The sequence below is a fragment of the Poecilia formosa genome, unplaced genomic scaffold (assembly GCF_000485575.1).
Source record: "Poecilia formosa unplaced genomic scaffold, Poecilia_formosa-5.1.2 Scaffold99, whole genome shotgun sequence".
Lineage (NCBI taxonomy): Eukaryota > Metazoa > Chordata > Actinopteri > Cyprinodontiformes > Poeciliidae > Poecilia > Poecilia formosa.
This window is the reverse complement of record NW_006800038.1, coordinates 1,247,605-1,263,771: the sequence shown is the minus strand read 5'-3', so window position 1 is coordinate 1,263,771 and position 16,167 is coordinate 1,247,605. Positions and strand designations below refer to the sequence as shown.

At 42.2% G+C, this 16,167-nt stretch overlaps 1 protein-coding gene across 7 annotated transcripts in view; it reads left to right on the top strand.

The window, feature by feature from the left end:
* LOC103142641 (C-myc promoter-binding protein-like) overlaps window positions 1-14,991 on the top strand; it is a 66,410-nt gene extending 51,419 nt beyond the window's left edge. For 2 of the 7 annotated variants that reach the window (XM_016674679.1, XM_016674677.1), the window contains 16 exons: window positions 535-642; window positions 897-989; window positions 4,040-4,147; window positions 4,265-4,414; window positions 5,813-6,885; window positions 7,412-7,625; window positions 7,708-7,811; window positions 8,326-8,501; window positions 8,941-9,102; window positions 9,951-10,131; window positions 10,957-11,211; window positions 11,292-11,409; window positions 12,486-12,512; window positions 13,941-14,103; window positions 14,180-14,244; window positions 14,414-14,991. In XM_016674679.1, the coding sequence (XP_016530165.1) occupies window positions 535-642; window positions 897-989; window positions 4,040-4,147; window positions 4,265-4,414; window positions 5,813-6,885; window positions 7,412-7,625; window positions 7,708-7,811; window positions 8,326-8,501; window positions 8,941-9,102; window positions 9,951-10,131; window positions 10,957-11,211; window positions 11,292-11,409; window positions 12,486-12,512; window positions 13,941-14,103; window positions 14,180-14,244; window positions 14,414-14,550 (3,134 nt within the window). In that variant the 3' untranslated portion in view covers window positions 14,551-14,991. The remainder of the gene's footprint in view (window positions 1-534; window positions 643-896; window positions 990-4,039; window positions 4,148-4,264; window positions 4,415-5,812; window positions 6,886-7,411; window positions 7,626-7,707; window positions 7,812-8,325; window positions 8,502-8,940; window positions 9,103-9,950; window positions 10,132-10,956; window positions 11,212-11,291; window positions 11,410-12,485; window positions 12,513-13,940; window positions 14,104-14,179; window positions 14,245-14,413) is intronic. The other 5 variants (XM_007558794.2, XM_007558791.2, XM_016674682.1 and 2 more) reach the window with 3 other exon arrangements.
* Window positions 14,992-16,167: the final 1,176 nt, after the last annotated feature.

The following is a 16,167-nucleotide window of genomic DNA, read 5'->3' as shown; positions in this document are numbered from 1 at the left end:
TGATCCTCTTTACATCTTCTATAAATACGACCTGAATCCATTAGGAAAAATTATAGATAATAGAAAATGATTAAAACTGCAGTTTAAAATGCATCCAACCATCTGTTCATCCAACCGTCTGCTCATCCAACCAACCAACTATCCATCCGTCCGTCTGTCCATCCATTCAATCAACCAACCAACCTACCGTCCATCCGTCCGTCCATCCATCCGTCCGTCCATCCGTCCGTCCGTCCGTCCATCCATCCATCCATCCATCCATCCATCCATTCATTCATTCATTCATTCATTCATTCATTCATCCATTCATCCATCCATCCATTCATTCATTCATTCATTCATTCATTCATTCATTCATTCTGATGTTTTTATCCCCAACTGGTTTAAACCGGTTCAGAGTTCTGGAATCGACTGATTCTCCTTTAAGTCGTTTTGGGTAAACGTGGTGAACTCCAGGAAGGCGTTTTTTAACGAACCGGCGCGTGGATCTGTGGCGACGCCATCTTTGTTCACCAGCTTGTTGTTTCTGGGCAGATGGCAGCGACCTGGACGCTGTGAGTCACGGCAGTCTGGACAGCTCTGCTGACCCGAACCCGGCCGAGCAGAGCCCAGTAGAACCCTCTGACGATAGATCTAGCACAGGTACACCTCAGACGCTCGCTGTCGCCGGCAGTCCTCATGTTTCACATCTTTTTTTTTCTTTTCCTCTTCTCTCATTGACGTTTTTGTTAATCCTCCCTTCTTTTGTACTCCGCTCCACTCGTTTTCCTCTTCGTTTCCCTCCATCCCTCCCTCTGGCGCTCGTTTTGTCTGTCCCTCCTCCCCGGCTGTGGTTTCTGCTCTGCTCTGTGCGTAACCCTTCACTCTGGCCCTGCCTGTGCTGCCGTTGCATGCAGTGGGCGGCGGGGGCGACAGCGCGGGGGCCAGGCCCGTGGCGGCCCGCTCTCCCTGGGTGGGCGCTGAGCTCAGAGAAGCCACTCTCCACCCAGGTAAACCTCTCAACCAGCCCGCCTCCTTTATCCTCCTCTGCATCTGTCGGGGTTTTTCTCACTTCTTTTCCAAGTCACCAGCTGGGTTTCCATCACAGTTGTGAGCAATTTCACTAATCTAAAAAAGACAACAACTTTGCAACTTTGTTTTTATTAAAGAAGAAATGCAATTAAAATCACACATGAATAAGTTTGTTCACTCGATAAGAGATTTAAAAATATCCTGAACCACTTCCTGTCTTCGTCTTCTTCTTCTTTGGCGTTTCTGCCAGTAGAAACATCCTGTTGTTGATCACATGACCTGTGTGATGTGAAAAAAGTTTTTCCATTGCAGTTTTGTGAAATACACAAATTTTGATAGTGCCAAAAAAAATAAAAAATCATCCTGGTACAAAAACGTTATATTGAAAAACAAAATTGCGTGTTTCCATTAAGCAAATTTATTTTTGTAATTTCAGTTTGCGCAATCCTACAGTTAATGGAAACCATAGAACTGCTGTTAGCTGTGTTTCTGTTAACCATAAAATTGTACGAATTGAAATTAATGGAAACGCGCCAATCTTAGTTACATTTCTTATTTAATGGAAACACCACAGGTGTGAAATTGTTGTTTTTTTTTCACATTAGTGGAATATAGACAAAGTTTTGCTTACATTTGTAATGGAAACGCAGCTTGTCGTGTGATCTGTCTTTCCTCTCTCCGACTCATCCGTCTGCTCCTCTCCCGCTCTTCACTCTCAGCCCTGTCAGTGTTTTTGTCTTTGTTAATTATGGCGTGTAATTACCCAGAGGCATATTCTGTTTGATTATCACTTTAATAATGGAGACGCGTCTCTGCGGGCGGCCTGGCTCAAAGATGGAGAGGTAACGGCTAAACATGATGGATGTGCAGCTCACCTATTACTTCAGAGAAGAAAAGATGCTTTTTAAATTGGTATCTAAGGCTTGGTGATCGATATATTTTTTTGATTAATCTAATTTTTGTCTTTTGAATATTTAATTTTTGGAAAATTTATATTTTTTCATCAATGCTCTCCGTGGGTTTCAGAGTCGCGGCCATCTTGTTTTACAGCTTTTACTTATTTGGACTTTGAATTCAAGTCAATTCTTTGACAAAATATAAGCGTCAGCTAAGATTATTTTTTAATTAGGAGAATTAACTCATAATATTAGAATAAAGTAATAATTTTGTGAGAACTCCAACACAAAATATACCCAAAAAATTTAAATGTGGAATGTCAAACATTTTGTAAAGTTATATTTATACTAACTTATATATAGACTATGTAGTTTTAGAGTTAATACTTAATAAAAATACTGAATATTTTAATAGATCAGCATCAAATTCTAATCAAGGGTTTAAAACGACCGAGTCGAAGAAAGGAGCACAAACTAAGCTGATCACTTCTAATCTGGATTATTAAACTTTTTTCTCATTAAAACAATTTTTTTCTCATAATCTTCAGATGTTTTTTCTAAAACTATGACCATATTCTCGTCAGAAAAGAAAACTTCTCACAGGCCGGCTCTAATACATAATCATAGAAGGGAAGATTGAAATAAAAGACACTTTTTTTTAAAGAAAAATTACTGTCATTTCTGAATTAGGAAAGAAAGTGAGCAAAAATAAGTAAATGAATTAAAATTGGATATGGTATGAAAGAAGATATTTTATTTTCAGTCCAAATCGCCCAGCCCTGCTTGCTTCACATAAAGCTGCAACTCCTCATGGTTACTTTAGATTTGACGATATGAAAGTCCAAACAGACGGTTGCCTTGGGAACCGGAGAGGGTTTCGCTGTCAAATTCATCAGCAGCCCAATAAAAAACATGATTTTCTCGCAGAAACTTCAGCGATGTGCACTTCATGTGGTTTGATGTTTTCATCCACCTCAGGGATCTGCAACCTTCACAAACCAAAGACGTTTTTCCCCGTTTAGAGCCGCAGATGTTGCTTAAGCTTCTGTGAAAAGACTAAACATTTTTAATTCACCTCTACTACAAGAAATTTGGTAAGTTTAAAAGAACCACCATTTTATTTCTGTTTTTAGGCTTTAAAAGTGAGGAAAACATGAAACATTTACAACAAGAGGACTGACACGTTTTCTTCTTCTATGGTGGGAAATGATAGAAATAAAAATCAAGTTGTTTCCAACATAGTGAGGAAAAAAAATTACTGATTCTGTGTAGGGCTGGAAAGATTAATTAGATTAATTGTGATTATTGAAGTAATTGTCAACTAATTGAGCAATTGATTAATCGTTAATTGGAGGATACAGAGTCTCAAAAAGTGCTGTTTGTCTAAAGAAAAACATTCACAGCAGTAATTATGCAAAAATTCTACAAAAACATATATAAATGGTTATAAGATGAAAAACGTTTGTCTGTAAATATGTTTTAGTTAGAACTCAATATTAGCTTCAAACCTTGTGTAATTTCTCATACTAAAGACTTTTACTATCAATTATTAATCAGTTAATTCAAAAATTAATAATTTTCTCTACACGGTGTTGATAAGTCGAGCAGAAACAGCTGAAATGTTTCACTTTTTTTTTTCTGGTCCTTTAGCTACAAAGAATCAAGCATTTACTAATGGAATATTCTGTTTACATTTTAGGCAATTAAATGTCTTAAATAATCAAATTATTCGCATCTTTTAATGTATTTCTAATACTGTTTAAAATAAGATTAAGGGATTAAAGGAAAAATCAGAAAAATGTTCCGTTTTTTTTATCTGATTAATTGTCAGAACAATCAATAGAATAATGAATTACAAAAACAAATAAAAAACTAAATTCAGCTTTTTTAAGCCAAATTATTAAGAGCTACTGTGAAGGTTGCAGACCCCTGCTGTGGCTGATAATTGGACTTTCTGACGATCCCCAGAGAGGAAACTGAGGAAGAAATGTAGATTTTTGTTCTCAATATTTTTAGATTTGGTTTTTGGTGCAGAGTAAAGCCGTAGTTGGTCCAGATCTTTCCTATTTTTCTAAATTTCTATTTTTTCTGAGAAATTTGAGCTTTCAGTTTTTCTCCCTTCGGTTTTCCAGGAGATCAGTCGGATTTGGGTTACAACTCTCTGTCGAAGGAGGAAGTTCGGAGAGGCGACGCCGCTCCCCCCGACAAAGACGAGAAGAAGGAGAGCGACTGCAGCTCCTGTCAGTAGTTCATCCGATACGACTCTCCTAAACTAAAACATGATTCTTCCTTTCCTCCAGAGATTTTTTATGTTTTTTTTTTAAATCATCCGATCCGACTGGTTTTCCCGTGTCCAGTGTCGGAGACTGAAAGCGTGAAGGGCAGCAAGGACTGCCTGCCTCAGCTGGACCTGGAGGCCGGCTCCTCCTTCAAGCCTCGGGGAATCGTTCGGAGCAGCTATCCGTACGGGGATTCTGCCCGGAAACCCAGGAGCTCCACCAGCGCAGGTAACTCCACTTGGTTTACTTCAATTTTCCATTGCAACACTTAGAAAAGGAAGAAACAAGCTCTTGAATTCAGGATATAAAACTGAGATCACTGATGTGTACAGACATTTTGTTTCTGCACACATTTCAATCTGGTACATCACTCTCTTTCATTTTTGTGGTTTCTTCCTTATTGTTGTTTTTTTGCGCATCTGTACGTTCCAGTACACTGGATAGCTACAAAACAGAGGCAAATTTTTTCTACTTTTAAAATCAATTTTGGGACATTTTCAATCGATTTTGAAGAAGTTTTCCGGTCCGGTAGACTCGATTCCATTTGGGAAGTTTCAACATTTGTTAAATTTTCAGCTGCTTTGGTTTTCTTTCACACTGCACTGTGTCAAATCAACCAAACTAATTGAAAGACATGTTCTCCTCCTGGCCTGTGGGGGCGCTGCACCAAGAACCACTGAAGGAAACAACACAAAAACCTCAGAAGACACTGAGTGCAACTTTCTTTACAAAATGAGAACAAAAATGATGTGGCATCTGATTTTAGCAGTTGAAGGATTTCTTTTTTGACCATGAGCCATTTCTCCCGCTAGCACTAGACTAGCACCTTTGTTTTGTTTGTTTTTACCCAGAATTCTCTGCTCAGCATTCCACTTCCTGTTTTGGAGTGGTCTTCAGTCCGCTTCACATATGCATTCGAACTGCAACAGAGTTCACTTCAACAGAACTGAGATCTAAATTTGTTGGCGGACCAGAGGTTTGTAGGCGCTTTGTTTGGTGTGAATGAGAGCAGGAGAGCTTTCACACCTGTTCAGTCCACTTTATCAAACTCCAGTTCGTTTGTCTAGAAAGTCCGGTTCGTTTGTGGAGCGATCCTGACTCCCCAGCCGGACCAGGGTTCAGTAGCCAAACCTTGGTCTTGGTTTGGTTGAAGTTAACTCTGGTGCGGTTTGAATGCATATGTGAACGCCAAAGGGACTGGAGACTGCTTCAAAACAGGAAGTGGACTATAGATCAGAGAATTCTGGGTAAATACAACCAAAACAAATGTGAGAGAGTAGCTACAGAGGGAATTTGCTTGTGGCCTTCATCCAAAGACAAACAAGAAATCCTACAACCGCTGAAATCTGATGCCACTCCATTTTTGTTTAAATATCTTGAAGAAGGAAGTTGCCCTCAGTGTCTTCTTCAGAGATTTTTGTTGGTGCATCGCCTTCACAGGCGAGGAGGGGGCACTGCATCGAAAAGGGACACTGTCAAATCAGCAGCAGCTGAAAATGAAACAAATGCTGTGACTTTGGTCCACCTTGAATTGAATTTTTTAATTTTATTTAGTCACATCCATTCTTCAGTGTAACATCATATCTCTGTTAACTTAGCAGCTCTTTTCCTCCTGCTGTCTGCCAGGCCACATCGCTGGCCTCCTCTTCACCACGTCTCTGGATGAGATCGGTGAGGTTCGCGCCAACAGCCTGCTGCGGCGACACCGCAGCGCCCTGGAGGAGGTGGTGGGCAGCTCCGGCAGCGGCGCCGCTCTAGACTGGCAGGCGGCGCGGGCCCGCCGCGTGAGCGGTGACACGACGGGCAGCGGCGGCAGCGGCGCCACCGTCCTCGGCCTCGGCATGAGTCAGGCGGAGACCGACCCTGATAAGATCGCCGGACTGCTGGGCGCCGACGCCAAGATCCTGTCCGGTACCAACTACAGCCAGAAGCGTCGCTTAGGAGGCTTTAATCACAAAGAGGAAGAGGAACAAAGCTACAGTGATGAAGATAAGAGTAACACGGAAGCCATTTTTGATTTTGAGGATCTGGACTTGGAGAAGCCGTCTCTCGGGGTCAGACATCTTAAAAAGCCCGTTGAGCGCAGCGCCAGCTACGGTGGCATGAGCTCGGCGGCACCCAGAGGAGCTGTGATGCGTACCTGCATCGAAATGGGCTTCGACCCGCTCTCCCTGATGGCCGCCGAGTCGCAGAGCGCCGCGTACCCGGATGGTGACGAGGCCAGAGCGCCGGGTGCCCGCCGTAATCTGGCCCGGGAGATCGAGCTGTACATGAGCCACCTGGACACGCCGCTGAGCAGCCGCACGTCCAGCTCCGAGCTGCAGGGCCCGGCCAGCCCGCTGCTGCTCCACCCCCACGCTGCCGCCGCCTTCCGGAGGTCCAGCTTGCCCCACGCCGCTCCACTCAGGACCAGCGCAGTGCCGCGCTCACGCACCTTCCACCAGGCGTCGCCGGCCCGGCCCGCGTCCCGCCAGCGGCTGATGTCGTCGCCGTCGGGCCGCAGCTCCAGCACCAGCCCCAGCCTGAGCCCCTTCAGGGAGCGCCTGGCCTCGCCGTCCTCCTCCGCCTTCGCCCTGGACGCCCTGCTCACCCCGACGCTCGACGTCTTCAAGACCAGCGTGGTTTCTGCTGGGAAGGGCGTGGCGGAACGGGCCAGCCGCTGGTACTCGCGTTTCGCCACGGCCAACACGCCAACCAAGGTACAGAGCCCCGATGCTCCGCTTTAGTTTGGATTATTAAAGCTACAGAATCACATAAAATCAGCTTCATCATCAGCTTCATCATCAGCTTCATCAGAATCAGACCTTCATCAACCTTTAGAGTTTCAGCTTTGTGTCTGATTGGCTGAAGCTGCTGGAGATCTGCTGCCCCCTGCTGGCTGGCGGGTCAGGTCACTGCACATTAAAATCACCATCAATTTATCTGTTCATCTGTTCACTCATTCATTCATCCATTTATTCATTCATCCATCCTCTTCCTGTTTAGTGATTATAGTTTAAAACCAGTAAAGCAAACTGGGACTGATGGTCTCCATGCTGGTTTCTTCTGTGAACCTGAAGGCGTCAAAAAGTCTGTTTCTATAAAACAGGGAGAGAGAGACGGACACATTTGATCCATCTCTCCATCTCTCTCTATCTCCATCTCTCTCCATTTCTTTCTCCATCTCTCTCCCTCTCTCTCTCTCTCTCTCTCTCCATCTCTCTCTCCGTCTCTCTCTCCATCCAGGACGGCTTCAGCGACCGTCTGAGCGTTTCCTCCCTCAGTGTCGGGGATCCAGACGGCTCCATCCAGGACGAAGCGGAGTTTGAGGAGGCGGAGCAGCTCGGCGTCTCCCCTCAGAAGAACGGTCCCTCCTGTCCCCACAGGAGTCCCGTCCACAGCCGGGTTGACAGTCCCACTGCAGGACGCAGCCTGGGCAGACCCACGTCTCTTCCTCCTGGTGAGAACTTCCTCTACCTCCCTCTGGACGCTGATCCGACATGAAGACGGACCTGGACCCTGACCCTGTCCCATGTCTCCAGGTTGTCCTCTGTCTCTGCCCGGGTTCTCGCTGCCGGACAAGTCCGACCTCGGATCGTCACGCTGCACCAGCAACACCAGCATCTTCAACAACTACGCTATGGAGGTAAAACGCACAACGACCGGAGGAGGCCGAGTGCCAGAAACTACAGTGAGGGTAGAAATACTTCGACATCTATGTACTCACGTAAAAGTATCTAAGAAATTACTCAACTAAGAGTGAAAACGTAGTTGAGGAATAGTCTGTTCAAGTACTAAAGTATCAATCATTTAATATTTAAAGATTACATCATCAGATTGATGAATAAAGCTAAGTGGAAAGTTTGGTATTTTATGGAACAAAATGACAATAATTCTTATAAATTACACAATCTGACAAAACAAAATGTTTCCAAATCAGTTTCTTTCGATAAAAAACTTCTGAAACCTTAACAGAAGCTGCAGGTGTGTCTGTGTCTGGTGAATTTTTGGTTAAACATGTTTGTTTTTCATTCAGTGGGTAGAAAATCCAGAAATATTACTCAGGTTAGACTAGAAATACTTCATAATAAAATTACTGAAGTAAAGGTAGAAAGTACAGCGCAGTAAAAGTACTTCTAAGCTATTTTTTCTCTCTGCAGCTGCTGATCTCCAGCTGCTCTCGCTGTAAAACCTGCGACTGCCTGGTTTACGACGAGGAGATCATGGCTGGATGGACGGCTGACGACTCCAACCTCAACACCACCTGCCCCTTCTGCGGAAACCCCTTCCTGCCGTTCCTCAACGTGGAGATCCGGGACATGAGAGGACCCGGGAGGTGAACTTACCAACAGGGTCCTTCCCCTCTTTTTGTCAAGACTACATCGTTTTCCAGACTCACAGCTCCGTGGTTTCCTTTGTAGAATGAACAGAAAACTTTACTTTGAAATTATGATCACAAACAGAAGCGGAGAAGGCAGGAGTGAGAAAGGGGAAGAAGGAGGGAAGAAAAGAAATAAGATGAGGTGGAATAAGGAAGTGGGATGGAAGTAAAGAAGCATAAATAAAAAGAAGGAAGGTTGAAAAGAGGAACGAAGTGGAAAATGTTGGACTCTATTTGTTTAAAGGTTTAATTGTTGACGATTTTTCCAAATCAAGTATTAAGTGAAGATTTTCAACATTTCTTGATAAAATCTACCAGAATATTCACTGTCATGCAGTTTCATCCTGATCGTTTGGATGTAACGGCTCGGTTCATGCGGTTTGCCCTGTTTCAGGCTCTTCCTGAAGGGCAGCCCGTCCATGGATGACGCCATGACCTCATCGTACTCCGCCTCCACGGGTCTGGACACGGGGACGTCCACGTTGTCCACGCCGTGTCCCACCACAGCCGTGTTCCCTCCCTCACCCACAGCAGCCGCAAAGGAAACTCCTGGGAGGTACGTCCCTGGTTCAGCCACGTATTCATGCTTAAACTAAATATTTTCAAACTTCAAGTTAAATAAAAAAAAAAAGCCGTTGGACCCGAAACCAAATCAGACTTTAAAGCATCAACAGATTTTACAAAACAGAACTAGAAAAGCACAAAGAAACAAGATGCTTAAAACCACACAAAACAAAACAAATCCCTCTTGCATCAAAGCATTTTTAGTTTAAATCTATTCACATTTTGCATGTCTTTATTTTTCCATTTGGGTTTAAACTGCTTCTAAAAACAATCCAGTGCTTAAAAAAACATTTGGTACTGAGTTCATGTTTTCTGGTGTCTGGAAAATGAGCTGTTTCAAAAACCTCCTAATTATTTAGTCACAGGGACTGTGTTGTTACTTTGCAACGCCAGCCGATCATAGCCCGTTACCTAGCAACGGTTAACCTTACAATGGCTGCTGGAAAAGACAAGTTTTGTTGTTGATTTACCATCCAGAAACCACTTGCTGCATTCTTGTTGATTGTGGATAAGGCCCCACTAATGCTTTTCAAAGATGTAAGGTTATAGAATTACGCATCTGTTGGCAGCCATTTTCCTAGTCCATGTGTAAATGTTGAGTTGCGGTGTGGCCAGCAGCAGATTATTTGGGTTTAAAGGGACAAAATATGCAGAACTGAGTAAACTGAAATCTCATCATCTAAGAATGATTTTGTGTGAAAAATGTGATGAATATGTTTTGAATAGGCCACAGACTTGTCCTAACCTGTTCCAGGATCCATATTAGATCACCTTTAAACCAGTGGACTCATGCTGGCTGTTGCAGTGTTGAATTATTCTGGATCTGTTGCGTCTCCTCAGGACTCGGCCCAGCAGGGCTCAAGGCATCAACATCCCCACAGATCGCCGCCAGGGGGCTCTGTCCTCCGGCGGCCCCATGACCCGCAGCGTCAGCGCCTTCGGCCCCATGGAGGAAGAGTCCCAGCTCAGCCACCACCTGCCGACGTCCGGCAGCCTGCCGAGCCATCTGAACGAAGCCGCGGTGCGTCTCAACGCCAACAGGAAACAGAAATGATACGAGGCAGAAAGGCAAGACTGAAACGGTTTAGACGGAGCAGATCGGGGTCAGAGGATGCTGGGAGCAGGAAAAGAGTTTCATCAATGTTTCCCTGCAAAAACAGAAAATATTATCATGTATTTCTGGTCTAGTTTCTAGTGCAAATATCTCAGTACACTTAGAATAAGACAAAACCAGCTCAAAGTAGCTTTTAAGTTAATAATTCCTTGATATTGATGAAAAAGTTCCAGTTCTTTCTCTACTTACTTCACTTTAACATTTTTCCTCATTTTCAAAGTGAAACATGAGGAATCTGGCGGTAGAACTACAACTTTATGATGTAAAGCACTTTGAACTGCCTTGTTGCTGAAATGTTTCCATACAAATAAACTGATTATTGATTAATGGCATAATAATGCAAGAACAGGTTGTAGGAGACATTTAGCACTGGACCTGGAAGACATTTAAAATATCCAAAATAAATAAACAAACCAGCAAATAAAATTAATTATGGAGATTAACCTTCAAAAAACGGCTAGTTGAGACTAAAGCACCAAACTGAAGAGTTTTATCATCCAGGCTTCGGTAGAAAGAGAGAAAAGGAGAGAGAAACAAAAAATAATGTAAATGGAAGTGATCAGAACTGTACTGAAGTAAGAGAAGCACAACTTCAGCATGTTTTTACTCGAGTAAAAGTAATCAGGTAAATGTAACTGGTTACTACCCGCCTCAGGATATTATTGGGTTTGCTTTAATTTATCATTCGATAAACTGATTAATTCTGATCAATGCCTGTAAATCCGTCACCAGGACCCGCTCAGCATGGACTGGCAGCTCCACAACCCGGAGCCCGTGACGGTGCCGTACCTGAGCCCGCTGGTTCTGTGGAAGGAGCTGGAGAGTCTGCTGGAGAACGAGGGCGACCCGGTGATCGCCGAGGCCGACATGGTGGACCACCACCCCATCATCTACTGGAACCTGCTGTGGTACTTCCGGCGGCTGGACCTGCCCAGCAACCTGCCGGGCCTCATCCTCACCTCCGAGCACTGCAACAGAGACTCCCAGGTCCGAAACGGTTCCCCGCCTCCGTCTGGCTCCCAAAGACCCAGAGGAGACAGTAACTGGGTGTTTTTGTCCGTCGTCAGGTCCCTCGTCACTGGATGTCCGAGGACAGCAAACATGTTCTGATCCAGATCCTATGGGACAACCTGAAGCTGCACCAGGACCCGGTCCAGCCTCTCTACATCCTCTGGAACACATACAGTGAGTCACGACGCCAACAGGGACTTCTTTGGGTCACTAAGAGACTTCTCCCTGGATGTGGGGCAACGGGGGGGGCAGAGAAATCATACTCGAATAAGAGAAGAAGAAATAATTCAACATATTTTTACCCAAGTAAAAGTAAAAACGTATTTGGTAAAAAGTCAACTCAAGTACTGAGTAACTGATCAAATTATCAATCATTTAATATTTAAAAATTACATCATCAGACGGACCAAAATAGAAAGTTAAGTGGAAATGTTGGTATTTTAAAGATGAAAATGACAATAATTCATATAAATAACAAAATCAAAACAAATATTTCCAAATCTGTCAATAACAAACTAAAACTGCAGGTTTGTTTCTGTTTCTGGTGAGTTTGTGGTTAAAACATGTTTGTTTTTCATTCAGTGGGTAGAAAATCCAGAAATTTTACTCAAGTCAGAGCATTGATTACTGCAACAGTGTCTCCCAGGGAATAGACTTTGAAATACTGTTAGTTTATAAATCACTGAACAGCTTAGCACCACAGTACATTAAACATCTGCTGCTGTTGTCATAGCAACCTTCCAGACCTCTCAGGTCTTCTGGTTCTGGTTCTGGTTCTGCTCTGCATCACCAGAACCAGAACCAAACGAGGAGAAGCAGCATTCAGCTTCTGTGCACCACAAATCTGGAACAAACTTCCAGAAAACTGAAAAACAGCCGGAACACTGAGTTCCTTTAAATCTAGACTAAAAACCCACCTGTTTGCTATTGATTCATAATAACTGGAACATTGATCAACATATTTGATTATTTTTATGATGGCATTGGACAAATTGTAATGTTTATTTCTTGTTTCGTGGTTTTGCAAAGCACTTTGAACTGCCTTGTTGCTGAAACGTGCTACACAAATAAACCTGACGTGACTCTAATCCTGAGGGTGAAACAGAACCTGGATCCAGTTGGTAGAACGATTTCTGGAGCATTTCTTCTGAAACTTTGGCAAATAAAGTTTATCTGGACGATTTAAACAGGAGTGGAGAGGAAGCGCTGCGGTGGCCTCCGGTTAATCCTGCTCTCTTCTCTCCTTCCAGGGCTTAATTGCACTCTGTTGTTAGAGAGTGAGTTCTCCTGCTCGTCCTCCGCTCTGCTCTGTGTGCTTTGCTCCATGCGCTGCTGTGTTTTCTGTGCAGACTCGGCCTCTTCCTGTCGTAGTTTCAGTGTTTTGATGGTGAACCGTATTCCTGCTTCCTGCTTCCTGCTTCTGTTTGCATCTCCTGTGACTGTCCGCTTCATTCGTCTCGTCGTTTTTCTGCAGCAGCATAGCGATGTTGGTCTTTAGTGGGTTTTTCGTGGGACGTTGGTTGATGTTTCATTCACTTTCCTGATTTAAAATGCAGTTAGTTGGATGTTGACGGTTACATTTTTTCTAATTTTGTCAAATTGCAGACAAAAACCTCCAACACTTTTCGTTGGGTTTTTATGTTGTAGTCCAGACGTTTGTAACTGGTAACCCTTTACACTTTCCACAGTGGCTCTTAACTTTGGATAAAATAATAAAGAACCACCAAACCCTTTTAAATACAGATATTACGCAATATTTTCTGTTATTTCTAGCAATAGCAACAGAAGTGACATAATATGTACTTGTTTTGGGAATTTCTTAGGAAACTTCATGTCGCTGCAGTCAAAGTTGCACAAATATTTAATCATATTTTCATATTTATTCATACTGTAATAGACCCAACAGTAGAGAAAATAGTATAAACAACTATTCTGACAGACATTAGTATGTATTTATAGTCGTGATAAATCCAAAAATTGTTTAAAATCACAATAAGTGCACAGCTAATAACCGTAACTGTGAAAAGGGTCTATTAGCTAGAAGGGACAAAGCAGAAAAACTAACATTATATAAAAAAGCAAAAGACATGACGGCGATAAGCACGGCTGAGTCTGAGGGCTGTGTACATTTAATAATGTGAGAAAAACTAAATTTTCTATTTACTTAATACAAATATAATGAAGGGCTTTGGGAAAAGGTCTACTCAAGTAACTGATCAAATTATTAATCACTTTATATTTTAAAATTACATCATCAGTCGGACCAAAATATAAAGTTATGTGGAAATTTTGGTGTTTTATGGATGAAAATGACAATAATTAATATAAGTAGCAAAAAATAACAAAATCAGGCAAAGGAAAAATTTTCCAAATCGGTTTCTATCAGTAAAAACTGATGAAACTTTAACAAAACTGCAGGTTTGTGTCTGGTGAATTTTTGGTTAAAACAGTTTTGCTTTTCATTCAGTGGGTAGAAAATCCAGAAATTTTACTCAAGAGCAGAAATACTTCATAATAAAATTACTGAAGTAAAAGTCAAATGTACAAATACATTTTTTAGAAATATTACCCAAATGTAGTTGACTAAATGTGTTACTACAACAAGCTCCTGATCTCTCTCTCTCTGTGTCTGTCTTTGTCTCTATCTCTGTGTGTGTGTGTGTGTGTGTGTGTGTGTGTGTGTGTGAGTTTGTGTGTGTGTGTGGGTGTGGGCTACCCTCTGTCCCGGCCGGTCCCGGATGAGGAGAAGCCTCTGACGGACGAGCTGCTGCAGGGCGTGGTGCGCAGCATCCAGAGGAACGACGTCGGCCGGCCGATGGCGCAGCTGCTGCAGCTGCTGGACCGGATGCTGGGGGTCAAACGCCAAAGGTCACTGTCAGGCAAACCGCTGGATTCCAGTGACGCTGTAACGTTACGAATGATGGGTTTTGTTTTGGTTTGTCAGGAGTTTGTACAGAGACATCCTCTTCCTGTCCCTGGTGGCGCTGGGAAAAGACAACATCGATATCGGTGAGTCAGAGTTTATCCAACCAACCAAAGTCCATTTCTTCTTTTTCTTTTGGTTCCTCACTTTAAATCATAAATCTTTTGTTTGTTAATTTTAAAAACATGTTAGAGCTGTAACGTATTAAGTAAAAATATATTTTCATTAAGTATCAAACATTATATTTCCTGTCAGACGCCTTCGATCGTGAGTACAAGCTGGCGTACGACCGCCTGCTGCCCCCGCTGGTCAGGCTGACCCATAACTGTGACCGTCCTCCGGGCGCCGGCGTCATGGAGTGCCGCCGGACGTTCGGAGAGCCTTACCTGTGAGTCGCTCACCTTCACCTCCTCCTCTTCCTCACCGCTTCACCTCCAGCTCAGGAACCCGCAGCAGGACTGGACCGTCGCCGCGGTAACGCTCGGCTTCGTCCAGCACCTCGCCTCGTTTCTGTTGAAATTCAACCAAAATACACAGAGAGAAAAACCCTGTAAATAAGCGCCAGTTTTTAATCCAGCATTTATATTGTGTAATCATAAATCACATGGAGACTAACTGCAGCAATATTTTAACTTGAATTCTATTTATACAAAGTTAGCTTTATTTATTGTCCTGTTGCAACTCACCGCTCTCACCTGCAGACTGAAGGAAACCCGCTTCGTGTTGCATCAAAACACCAAAAAATAAAAATAACTAAAAGCCGTGTTCACCAAGCAGCTGTTGGAAAAACGATTTCATGCCAAACATCGACATAAATGTTTCATCCAGTGACATTTAATGTGCTTCTGTGCTTTATTCAGAAGAGACCTAGCAAACCGGCCGCTCGACTCGATGAGAGAGGAGCAATAAAGCTAGATTTTACTTTTAAATATAACTTGAAATGTTCCCGTAATAACCAGACGATGTCTCTGTTTCTGTTTGGTTTGTTTTAAAACCTTTTTTTTCCAATATTTTTTTTTTGTCAATAACTTTCTGAACGGAGCATCCTCATCAGGACTCCTCTGGTTTTTCTGGTTTTCAAAGTTCTCAAGGCCAGAGTTTAAATATAAAACCTGGAAGTACAACACAGACATTGTGATACACTGCAAAAACAAAATATTACCAAGTATTTTTGTCTCGTTTTTATTGCAAAAATCTTACTATGCTTGAAATGAGAGAAAACTACCTTAAAAGAAGCTTTTTAGTAAAACATAGAAGTTTATTTTATGTTGGAAAAATGTCATAAGGGAAATAATGGCAGTGAAACTTGAACTTTTTCATGATTATTAATAATGAAAACAGGCTCCAATACCTTGTTAAAAAGTTACTTGTAATTTAGTTTTGTCTTATTTCAAGTATACTAAGAAATTTGCACTAAATATTTGGTAAGATTTTGTGTTTTTTGCAGATGGAGCAGAAATGCATAAAATATCAAAATACTCCAGATGTTTCTCAGTGTTTGTAGACTGCAGGTAAAATACAGTTTATTTTTAAAAGCACTTAAAATTTAATTTTGGTCAAAACCACTTTCTAACAAACTCTTCGTATTCAATCAGAGTTAATTATTAAAATTTGCATCCATATTGTAAATTCTCAAAGAATTTTTTGCTCTACAGCTATACGTCTAATATTTTCTGTAATTTTCACAAAAATTTAAACTTGACTGATGCTAAAATTCACATCTGAAATTAAATATCCAGATTTTATGCTTTAATGCTGCACGTGAAATTAAAATGTTCTTAAAATCCTTTCAATGTTTAATTTAATTTGCAAATATTTTTAAAAGATTGAATACTGCAAAAATAAAAAATCCTAAGTATTTTGTCCATCTTCTAGTGCAAATATCTTCGCACACTTGAAATAAGACAAAACAAAATTACAACAAACTTTTCAGAAAAATATAGGCAATAATTCCTTATTGATTAAAGAAGTATCAGTTGCATTGGCAGATTATTTCATTTATAAAATGT